Below are 12,911 nucleotides of genomic sequence, written 5' to 3' on the forward strand. Positions count from 1 at the left end.
TACTGAACTTTGAGTTTAAAAAGTCATGCTTGCAGAAAACTGGCAAATTATTTACAGAAGAATGAAAAAACTGGTAGAACCTAACCTTGGAGAAGATCAGTTTGGGTTCCGGAGAAATGTAGGAACATGCAAGGCAATAATGACTCTACTGCTCATCTTAAAAGACAGCCAAACGAATGGCAAACCTATGTTTGTATCTTTTGTTGATTTAGCTTTTGATAATGTTAACTGGAATACACTCCCTGAAATTCTGAAGGTAGCATTATGACTTCCTTGCGCACTGTGTAGCTATAGGAGCAAGGAATTGAAGCCATTCGTGAACAGAGTGTACAGATATTAATTTATTCTAGACCTAATATCGAATAGTAAAAATAATACATAGCTTTCTTGCTGTAGTTGCAGCATCAGTTGCTAACAGTAGATCTGAATGTAGAAATATATACAGATACAAAAGATTTACAAATCTTGTCACTCTTCGGTAAAATATCTAGTCCGAAGATGTTGAGCCCTGGCCATTTAAAAGTCCATAAATGTTATTCAACTGGAAAACCCACAAAATGGGGCTGAGCACGTGAATATTTGAAGTAAGTACACCCACTGCCGGTACTCTGGAGAGGGGATGCTTGCATCTCACTGGTAGCGGTGTGATCATTTGTGGTAGTGCCCTCGTGCTGTGATGGCAACTGTCGGACCAATGCAGCATCATAACTGGTGGGGCATGTATTTGGAAGCGCGGCAGACCGTAAAGCGGCCGATCCCCTCGTTAGTAGCCAGCTAAGTGTTAATTACAACTTGCAAGGAAACCAGACTGAAAATATAAGATTGAAGGGACATTAAAGGAAAGCAGTGGTTGAGACGTGAATAAGACAGGGTTGTGGCCTATCCCTGATGTTATTCAATCTGTACATTGAAGTAGCAGTAAAGAAAGCCAAGGAGAAATTTAGAAAAGGAGAAAGTTTAGGGGAAGCAGTAAAAACTTTTTAAGGTTTGCAGAGGACATTGTAATTCTGTTAGAGACGTCTGGAAGAGCAGTTTAACAGAACAGATAGTGTTCTTGGAAAGGTGTTATAAAATGAACATCAACAAGAATAAAACAAGGTTAATGGACTGTAGTCTGATTACATCAGATGATGCTGAAGGAATTAGGATTAGGAAATGAGACACAAACAGTAGTAGCCAGTTTTTCTATTTGCACAGCAAAAAACTGAAGATGGTTGAAGTCAAGGATATAAAATGCACACTAGCTATAGCACGAAAAGAATTTTTGAAAAATAGTAATTTTTTTAACACCTAATATAAATTTAAGTGTTCCGACATCTTTTTTAAAGGTATTTGCCTGCAGTGTAGCCTTGAACACAAGTGAAGAGTGGACAATAAGAAGTTCAGACAAGAATAGAATAGAATAGAAAAATTGTGGAGGTGTCGGCTATTAGTGTTTAGACAAGGTCATCAAAGAGATAACAGGAGCTTGGATTAGGGAAGGATGGAGTAGGAAAGCAACTGTGCCCTTTCGAAGTCGCCACCCTAGCATTTGCCTTAAGCAATTTAGGGAAATTATGGGAAACCTAAATCAGGATGACTGGATGCAGGTCCGAACCATTGTCCCCTTGAATGCGAGTCCCTAGGGCTATCTCCTGCTCTACCCTCAGTAGTAAAATTGTAGAGGGACACCGAAGATTCAAATTAATGTAGATTGCAGTAGTTATTTGGATATAAAGGGGCTAACAACTTCAATTTCCTTACCCATCTAGTAATTCCTTGTGTGTTCCAGAGCTTCCCAGACTTTTTGTTTTGGAAAAGCAACTGTTAACTATAGAAACCCATACATAAATAAATTCGATTTGGAAATGGTATCTGCCACTTTACACACATCCTTCTAGTCAAGTTCCATATAATGCCGTGAAAATTTGTTTGCTCAATAATTACTACAATTTCCATGGCACCACACCACTGTAACCAAGTAAGATTAAATGTTCACCTACAAAGCTGATGTGTATTAGTATACTGGTTTACTGCACAATCTTGGTGGGAAAATTAACAGCAAAATTTAGCTTGTAAGTCCTTTTCAAATTAATTTCTTATATACAGAAAATTAACATTAAATCTTCCATAAACTATGAACCACTTTGTTTTTAACTGTTAGGTGGCAGAACAACGACCCAAATGTTTCTAATCATATTTGGGAAGTTCCCTGCTGGGAATCTGTACACTATAACAATTATAATGACTCTTCTGATAGCAGCTATTCACAATCACAAGCTTCCAATTGTTGACCTACACAGAAAATACAGATATCAATAGGTTTGCCTCTGATATTTCTCTACAGAAATGACATGTGAAAATTCAACGTCAGTTTTCTATGTTTACAGCTTTAATGCTGTTGAAAGTAAAAATAATTAGACATTATTTATAAATAATGAACCACAGATACGAGGGTCGCATTTTCGACACCTCACCTTTTGCAGGCTAAGTTCTTGAAACAACAGAAAAAGTGTGGTTGTGAAATAAATATAAAGCCTCATTTCATTTTAATGGCTAAAGTTAATAGCCTACATATATACATTCACTGCAGTCTGTTCCCAAATTTCATATAAAAAGTCGTGATTTTTGGTAATTTCTTGGCAGACAACAACTCCAGGTATATGACAAATATATTTTAAAATCAGTGTAAATTATGAATACTGATCGTTGAACTGCTAAAGCATTTCTGGCATAGTAATGTGTGTCATCCTTCTAATCAATGAGATTATAAAACTGAGGTCACTAATTGCAAAACACAAACTATCATATCAATAATGACATGAATGTTGTGAATTCATGCCTCTGCTGAATCAATAACCCATTGACAATCCAAGCTCTTCTACATCTATTTCCTTAAAATTTAATGTTTCAGCACTGTAATACACTTGATCAATCAAGACTATTCCACATTGCTCAACATAAAATGTATCACCATTTAGATGTCCTGAAACTCAATCTGCATGGGTTGCTGCTATACTAAACAGAACAATACAATGTGTTCTCCACTTCTGAGCAGATCTCATTTCCTTAATCACCATTCTATTATGTCATCAATCTTTCATAATTATACAGCAATGAATTTTAAAACTGCACAAACACATTTCTTCTTATGAGGCCACATTTTCCATCACTTTATATTAAACGTGTAAAGGAGTTCGAGGTTTGTTTGGAACTAGTTCATCTTCCAATGATGTAGTAATGCTGTACTAATCAGCATTTAAAAATATCACAATCTGCTTTTTGTATTACCATTAAAAGAAAGTTCTGAAAGGTTGCTTGTAGGAAAACAAAAGATGAAAAATTAGTTATATTAAGAACTGTTCTATCTTGTTATACTTTCATACGAACAATATATTAAGTTTTGAGAACAGTTTTACATCACTTATATTCATAAACGGTACCTTTTTTTTTTACTATAAGAAAAGCTCGCCTATTTATATAGTGTACAACAAAAAAGTTCCTTTGTAAAGTTACTGGTACTCATACTGATGAAAAACTGTAAAAAGCCACATGACAGGACTTAAAACAATGTTAGGGCCAGCTATTTTTTGCCTTGAGAATAATTGCCAAAAGTGAGAACATGAAAAAAAAAAAAAATAAATAAAAAAATAAATAAAAATAAAATAAATATAAAGGATCCTGAATTGTACGTGGTGTTAGCACAAATCCTGCAAGCATCTGTTCAAACAATTAGGAATATTAACCATCCACACAGATTCATAAATAAAACACTAGAAGGAAAAAAGATCTGCACTGGTGAATATAACTTTTGCACAGAAAGAAATAATACATAATAATATTAATGATCTGCCCATGGAAATAAAATGGCTTATAAAAGTGTTTTCAAAAGTTATTTCCCCTTAATAATACTAGTATGAGTGACGAATTCTTGAAAAGATGTGTACTCAATTACAAAGAGGTAAATGGCCAACATATTGTCAAATATTTGTGTAACCATTTAATGTATTCCATATCAATGTTTCCAGTGAATATAATCTACAGGGTAAGAAGCCAACCTACCTTGTCAGAAAGTCCACTGGCTCTCTTCTGAATGTAATTTCACATTTTCTTGTATGAAACAACAGTAAAATGTATTCCTATTTCATTCACCCCATAAAAGATATTCAACTTCAGATATAAGACAGTGTCGAAAAACGCTGTTCAAATATTGTTTCCAGGGAGTGGATCCAATCACAACCCAATATCTAGGGAATATCGTGCTGACACGAAAGGGGTGCCTTTAGCCAAATCCACATTATGCATAAAAAAGTACCCGAAAAAAGTTTAATGTACATGAATAAAAATTCATGTTACTAAATGTGCTGAACCTGATGTTACTGGTAAGTACAAAATTACATTTTGAAGCATATTCATATAGCACAATTACTGGAGACTGCATGCCTGAAAGTTCATGGTTATAAAATCATTCCAGCACTCAAGTAATCTAGAAAACCACTGAAAATCTAAAGTCAAGGAGTCTGAAAGCAATTATGAGCCTAGCTCCTCAAGAATGTGTATTTGCAGACTCAAATACTGTAATGACTTGTAACTGTAATCAAATTTTGGTTCCACATTACAGCTATTTTAGTGACCTGTTATGTGTCTTAAGACCCTACTTTCCTTAGATGTAACAGTATCTCACTGCATACTCTCAACAAAATGAGCTACACGGGAGGAATGTAATAGACTCAATGATAGAATAATATCCTGCAAGATTGTAACGTATCACATTGCATCTTAAACTCAGTCTTAAGATTCCAAACACTTGTGTTACTAATTGTGAAAAGCTAAAATTAAAAACCTGATATGATGAAACTAGTATATGTAACACCCATCCTGAAACAGTTTGCACTTCAGTTTCCTGCAGATTCCAGTTTCATGACATTTTTGGTTGAGTGCATTAGAAAACAATTCTAAGATTATTACTAGTTTCACTTATTTAAAGAATGTACAGTGTATATATAAACCAATCTTCTCAAAGTATTAAAAGCACTTTATTGAGAAAGAGAAAAGTAAACCTGCAGATTATTGAGATTGCTCCACACAACCTTAAATTTATTGGTTCCATACACACATATGTACACAGTACAACGAAGTGTGACCAATAAACACTTCAGATTAGACTCACTTGCACAAACACAAGAATCCTTTTCAGCACTGATCTTAATAGGCAAATTAAAAATGGAGTCTTCTGGATAAAAAAACAAACAGCAACACGGTTTGATATGGCTTAGTTCATTTCTATTGATCACTTGTGCTGTGATTAATTCACAAAAAGTTTAGTATACACTGTTCAGACAAGGTAATATGGAATTCACTTAACACACATGACAATATAAGATACTAATACTAAAGTTTGTCTTTGTGCCCTGCTCTGTCTTACACTACATCACTTCCTAACTTCTTATAACTGAATGTACAATTCCACAGTAATATGTATTGTTTCATGTAAGAAATGGAGATATGCCCAAAAGATTTCACACATTCATGCAAAAGCCAAAAGCTATCTTGCTCTATTCAAATTGCGCAGTTTCTATACACGGTACAATCTGTACATACAGGGCATGTTTACTACACCTGGCCACCACAAGGTTTGTCATATTTCAAGCTAAAATTGCAAAAAAGGGTCCATCTCAGATTTTCAAAGTTTTGCTCTCCATCACTTACTATAAACCTTCGCTACCAAAATATCTAAAGTAATTGGTGGAACACCTTTTATTAATACCGTTTTAACTGTGTTTACAGTTTGTAAACAATGAAGCATGGGTGTCATGACCATATAAAACATTATGAATTACTCTTCAAAGAGGCTGTAAGTTGCAAAGATTTGGTACCGCAGGTAACGAGAAATATCCTAGGATTACGCAGAAACATTTTAATTTGCGCGTCGTCCAATAATTTTGTCAATAATTACGAAAATCGTTCTTTAAAAACCCACTGAGAAACAAGTAGACAGACAGTTCGGCTGAAGCACCTTATTTCACTTTCCAACAGTTATATGGTTTCTACACAGACATTAAATTATAAAAATATGCAAAAACTTTCGAGTAGTTCTATAATTATAATGCTGTTTACCGAAAACTGAGTCTTACCTGTCGCATGTTTCGTTCTGCTTGAATACGTGGAATCTCAATATTTCTTCAAGTGTTTCGGTGAAATATATAAAGTAATGTAATTTACATTACTAAATTCGCACCACAGAGGCTAATGCGCGAAATAAACAACTAAATTAACCGCAAGCGTGCTGGTATCTTCGTGCGAATTCGTCAAAGTAAATTTGCTGCCATCTTGAAAGGCAGTATATCGTGTCCACTGGGGAAAATCGTACCTCGTCTCCAGCACGACGTATAATTCCACAAAGAAATTTAATAAAAATATAGAACGTTGAAATTACAATATAATGGGTCTTCAACAACATATAGCAGCTTGAATCGACAGCCAAGTTAATACGCACAGGTTTATTCAACACCTATCCCCGATGTAGCACTGGCAGCCATGTTGCCTTCTTCACAGGAACTGTACCCAGAGTTCCAAGCGCGCGTTACGTGCCAGACTTGAACTGAGTTCTCCCTAAAATCGTCCGTGCCGAGAAAATGCAGCCTCTGACAAGTGCGGGACATTTGAATTTCGTTCCTGTGACGATAAATAGCAAAGCTAACCTCTTCTCGCGTGTTTAAACTGAATAATTAACTGGGGGCAGCCAGATATTGCTGATCGACGAGAAAACAGCATTTTCTCGCTATATTCCAATAAAATCGTCGTGATAAACAGATATTTCAGGTCCCTTGAATAAAAGAGCCAGAGTTTAATTCATGAAATTAATGACAAACCACTTCTCACTGCGTATAAGCGGTACAAAATAGGGCGCCTTTGCACTGAGATAAGACTGGTTTTTTTAAAAAAATAATGTCACAACAACTGTCATGAGGCACTATTCTGTTATTACAAAGTATTCTCTGCTTTTACACATTTAATTTCCTTAATCACTGTCAAAAATGAGCATAGATAAACCATGAAAGTAAATCACAACACAAACATATTTTCTGGAGTCTTTTACTAGGACACAAACATGCAATCACAGTTTCTTTTGCTTCCGTGGTCGAGGTGGATTCCATGAGACTGGGGTACTGTCTGTTATGGAGACGATATCCATTCCACCCATTTGCAGTCCTTTGATTGCTGCCTGAAATTAGAAGAAAATGTATTAATATCTTCTTTGAGCTGAAACTAACAGTCTAGTTAGAATAAAAAATACTGTTTTTGTAAAAAGTTGCTGATATAAACACAGACTATGGAAGACGGAAACATATCTGATTAAATTAACATGCTAGCTGACCTTTAAAATTCTGCAAAGGTTGGATGTTACGCTTTATTACGAACAGTTAGAGACAAAGTGAAGCAGACACTAAGCCCGGAGGTTTGTCCAAGATTCGAATTTCGATACAAAAAATGGTCCCAAGAAATGGCATGCTTTTCCTCACCGAGTCCAGTGACTAGTTCATGAAGTGGAGGTGACCTAAAGTTTAATGTGGAATCTGGACAACAGCTCAAGATGGTATTCTCACATATACAATGACTCGAAAAAGTCATATATATGACAACAGATTAGCTTTAATTTCCCAAGAGCTTTCAATAAATGAATACTTTTCACAATTTTTACCAACATTCAGCCACAGAAAACACAACAAAGTATTTCACAAATAGTTCAAGACATAATCACAGAACACTAACCAGTTTGGACTTATATTTACCAATGACAACGAGAGAAAAATCTTAAAAAAGAATTTTCTATTAGGGAATAAAAAATTGGCCAAGATGCAAAAGGATTATTAAAATTAATCTGTTCAAAAAGGCAACCAAAACATACTTCATAAGCAATGTATACTATCAAAGATTACTTACTGGACTTCAAGTAGGGGTTAATAACCAAAGAGACCAGTTGCATTACAATACATGACCACAATGTAAAGCTTTTACCAAGAAAATCATGTGGATGGCAGTACTATCTTCCCATTTTCTGAGATCAACATTCCTCATCATGGAGGGATGCCGACTCATTTTCCCCGAGAGAATGGAGAGACGACACAGAAACACGCATGGGACCGGAAGTCAGCTTCCTGAACAAACTGGAGCAAGTGGAAGAGCCACAGCAGCACGTTTGTTGTTGACGTGTCATCATCAGAGGGTGTCCAAAGCGTGTGCAGTACAGCAGTGCAAAATTGAGTTTTATAACATAAGTTGTTTTGGGCAAATTGTGTATGACACAAGGATTGACTGAAAGACACAGAACACTCACTCAAGATGTTGGAGTTTGCTTTGTTTAGCCATCCTGATCCATTTTTTTATTTTTAAATAATTTCCAGAGAATGCTGGAATGGTTCCTCCAGCAAGGGCACGACTGAAGAAAATTTATTTACTCACATTTCCACATGCATAAATTCTCAAATACACAAGGGACTGTTATTTGTATCAACCTGAGTAGGTAGCTCATTTGCATGAATAGCGATAACCAAGTATTTAAGTAGGAGACAAAAGTTATTGATTACATCTGATCTGACAAGATCCCAAATATAAAACGGTTGTTCGTTCTCTTCCTTATTACTAAAACTGCAGCATTATTACAAAATACTGAAAACACCTTGCATATTTTTAAAGATGACATAAATGAAATTTCAAGGTGTGTGTGTGTGTGTGTGTGTTTACATAATGCTTCTATTCTGCACATATATTCAACAAAATAAAAATTAAAAAGGACAGTGCACCGAGATCACTGTAAGGATAGGTAGACAATAATCTTCCCAATAAATTTAATATGACTAAATTTTCTCATGCTGAGAAATTACAAACTACCTGTTTTACTTGGTAAAAGCTTTCTAAATCCAAGATCACACAAATGTATCTTTATTTACAAACAAACAATTGGTTTTGCAGACTTTACTATCATCTCCAAGTCTATAACATAATGCTTTTATATGAGATATATCTCATACCATGAGTTGCGAAACGTATTCATTTTGAGTTAGACCTCACGCCAAATTGTCATGTAGATAAAATGTAGTACATTACATAAAGGTTTTTCATAAAAAAAACATTTTAAGTCAAAAAGCACCTTGTGCACAGGGCCATGTCCATAAATGCAGTGCTCACAGAGGGTTGACGACTCAAAAACACAGTACACAATAAAATGCACAGTAGCACCATCAGTTAACATTAGCCGGATAATTGAAGAAAGACCTTAGCGTATATACGGTGCAACTAGTACTGCAAAGATGAACACATACAGTATGTTACAGCCACTATATGGCTCTTACAGCAGTACCATAAGATCAGAGTGTAAATTATTCTCTTCTTCGCATTTAAGATTAGGTACTTATGTGAGTGGCCTTTAAAAATAGTAATGACTATAAAACTATACTACACTTGCAACTGGAACATTTTTTTTAATTCTCACAATCCCCTCACTCATTCTCATTACTGCCAGCACAACTGGTAAGTTTAGGTATTTAATACACTATCTAGATAGTTACATGTGTCAAAACTGTAATTTCCAGACATGGGTTATACTGGCCCACGTATCTTATTTATCATTTACGAATATCTGCAATGTATAAAATAAAATAAAGGATATCAAATTTTCATGCAATTAGCTTGAAAAAAATTATTCTACTGTAAACCAGTCACATGATTCTTCACTTCACAATATCTTTAAATAGATAAAAGTAAGTTATGCAGATAAACTGAGTGCTTTTACAGACAGATTAGGAAATCTGCCACCTCACTTGGAAAAAGTGGAATACAAACTTTTGCTTCAGTGTGGAGCTGACACTACCCTCGCCACTGTGGCTACTATATGCAATCATTTCTAAGCAATATTTTGCATCTGAAGCCACCAACGAAACTTGAAATCAATATGTTATGATAGGTAAAACAAATGTTTGACTGGGATAAATGTCAAAATTTTCTGCTTTTGGCAATCAATCCATCTATTCCTTATAAATTAATCGCATTATTGGAGGGAGGGGGGGGGGGGGGGGTTTGCATGAGGAGACCAGACAGCGAGGTCATCGATCTCATCGGATTAGGGAAGGATGGGAAAGGAAGTCGGCCATGCCCTTTGAAAGGAACCATCCTGGCATTTGCCTGGAGCGATTTAGGGAAATCACGGAAAACCTAAATCAGGATGGCTGTACGCGGGATTGAACTGTCATCCTCCCGAATGCAATCGCATTATGGGCTTAGCATTCCTTAACAGTTTACACTAACGTCATTTCACGTCACTGCATATCCATTAATTTCATTTCAGCAAATCCAACTAAACTACACACTGAAAGATTCCTGTTTTCTCTTCACTGCCAATTTTGATGGACACCAATATGAGAAGTGTCCACCCTTTGCCTTTATCGTGGCTTGGACTCTACTAGGGACATTTTCCAAGAAGAATGTGAATGTCAAAGAAGGACTAGCAGCCAATTCTTCCTCAAGAGCCAAAACCAGAGAAGATTGGATGCTGAAGTCAAGGGAGAAGTCGACATTCTAACTCGGCCCTAAGGAGTTCAGATTGGGAATCTGAGCAAGCCATTCGATTTCAGGAATTCTGTTGTCTAACAACCATTGCCTCACAGATGCTGCTTTATGACAGGGCACATTTTCAAGCTGATACAAATAATCTAGTCTCTGATATGTTCCCTTCTATATGCAGTATACAATACTGTAAAATGTGCTCATATCCTCCCACATTTACCGTTTTCTCAAGTGCAATAAGGAAACCATACCCTAACCATGAAAAACACCCACATTCTGTAACACCGCCTCCTTCGTACTGCAATGTTGCCACCACACATGTTGGCAAGTACTGTTCCATTGGCATTAGCCACACCAAAATCATTCCACTGGAAAGCCATAGGTCTAGCATGATTTGTCACTTCCAAACACTCATTTCCACTCAACTACTGTCCCATGGTGTGTCTCTACACCACTCAGAAATGATTACAGAAATGTGTGGCTTATGAAAAGCTGCTCGGCCGCTGTACCTTATTCTTTTTAAGCTTGACCATTGTACCCTATTCTTTCTAATTGTTCGATGGATCGTATCAGCCAGTACCCGAGGTCTCCCAGTCTTGATGTAACTGTGGTTGTTCCTTCACCTTTCCACTTCAACCATCACATTATCAACGATCGACTTGAGCAGCTTTCAAAGGGTTGAAGTATCACTAATGGATCGGTTACCCAATGACCGCTCCACATTCAAACTTTCTAAGATCTCCTGACTGATCCATTCTGCTGCTATTGTTTCTCTATTGACTACCTAATACTCAATGGCTCCTTTTATACTGGTTTTCCACCTCCTGTGGCATCTAGTGGTCATCATTAGAGGGTGTCTGCATACTTATGATCAGCTAATGACCTGATCATACAACAAACATTTTCACGACTGGTTTTTTTAGCTGCTGTTAAATCTTTTGTGTTGTATGGTCATGGTCAAAGAAACTTTTCCACAAAAGTTTCATGGACATGACCTGGAAGATTTCCCAGCAAGTAACATAGTGTACTGTTTAACAGGAAATCCCAACCATGGTTATAGTGTTTCACATTTGGAAAGTATGGGCAGACAAGTCACACGGATGGGTAGAAAATTCTCAGAATGTAATGGGCATCAAAACCTGATCTCCGTATTTACAATATGATATCTATGAGTGTAGCCACCAAGCCAAAATCAAATAAATATTATATAAGAATCAAATATATCACCAGACATATTAATCTTACATGATTAAGGTTTCCAAGTTGTATTGGTCAATAAAATTTTGCAACCAAATGAGCAATTATACCTTATACACACACCAGTAAACCACCTGATTCCTTAAAAGAACATGACTATGCGCCGCATTACTGGTTCCATCAAATCAACCTCATGGCACTGGTTACCTGTATTGAGTAAGATCCCACCACCTCACTTAAGGCAAAAATAAGCTCTACTGAGGGAGGCCAAGAAAAATCTCTGCATCACCTTCTCCACCACCACACCAGGAATTCTGTCATCCGCCACAGCAATGATTGCGATCAAGAAGACCAACAAGTGTTACTGCAAGACAACTCATCGCGGATGGTTTTGATCTAAATGAAAGCTGGAAGCATGAATGGTCAATGAAAACATTGGGAACAGGAGCCCATCACCTTGATCCCACAAAGCAGCCAAAAAGTTCTGACCTACCAAGGAACCTCTGGTGCCACCTCAACAGGTTAAGGACTGGACATGGTTGTTGTAGCTACTTCAGGTACAAATGGGACTAGATCAGTTCACCAATGTGTGTATCTAACCAAGAAGAGCAGACAATTTAACATCTAGTCCAACACTGTCCACTTCATTCAATGACTTGTTAACTCTCACACCCAGCTTAAGTAATTGGTTGAAAAACACAGACTTCCAAGGTTTAATCTTGTCTTACACCATATGATTAAATAAATAAAATGTTTACATCATATCTCCTAAACTGTGTGTCATACAATGATATAATTTTACTCGCAAATTCAAAGATACATGTGGGACTGTCTGCAAACTGTTTTGCGGAAAGTAAAGAAGTAATAAATTAAAACTTCATGGCTGGTGCTGAAGTTCTGTTGAATGAACAGCAAAAATCTAGTGATCCGTCAACATTCATCCATGTTCTTGTGTGGAGTGTCGCAAGAACAATTTCATAATGGTTTGAAATTGCATGTCAAGTTTGTTGCAAGTTGCTAAGTGCTTTTGTTCTCAAATACTGGACGAATCAAGTCATGGTATTTGCACATCAGTTACACAGACTCAAAACAGAGTTTCTAATTATAATATTTGTCTTACTGTGTCAAACTTTTAACCTAACCTATACCTCTTAATGAGAGATTGAGACAGC

The 12,911-nt window shown here is 36.4% G+C and overlaps 1 protein-coding gene across 1 annotated transcript in view; it reads right to left on the reverse strand.

Annotated features, from left to right (window-relative positions):
• Positions 1–6,940: 6,940 nt before the first annotated feature.
• LOC126190867 (28S ribosomal protein S11, mitochondrial) overlaps positions 6,941–12,911 on the reverse strand; it is a 69,400-nt gene continuing 63,429 nt past the window's right edge. Inside the window, exon 5 of the mRNA XM_049931463.1 lies at positions 6,941–7,204. Within this exon, the coding sequence (XP_049787420.1) occupies positions 7,097–7,204 (108 nt within the window). The 3' untranslated portion in view covers positions 6,941–7,096. The remainder of the gene's footprint in view (positions 7,205–12,911) is intronic.

This window comes from Schistocerca cancellata, chromosome 6 (genome assembly GCF_023864275.1).
Source record: "Schistocerca cancellata isolate TAMUIC-IGC-003103 chromosome 6, iqSchCanc2.1, whole genome shotgun sequence".
NCBI lineage: Eukaryota > Metazoa > Arthropoda > Insecta > Orthoptera > Acrididae > Schistocerca > Schistocerca cancellata.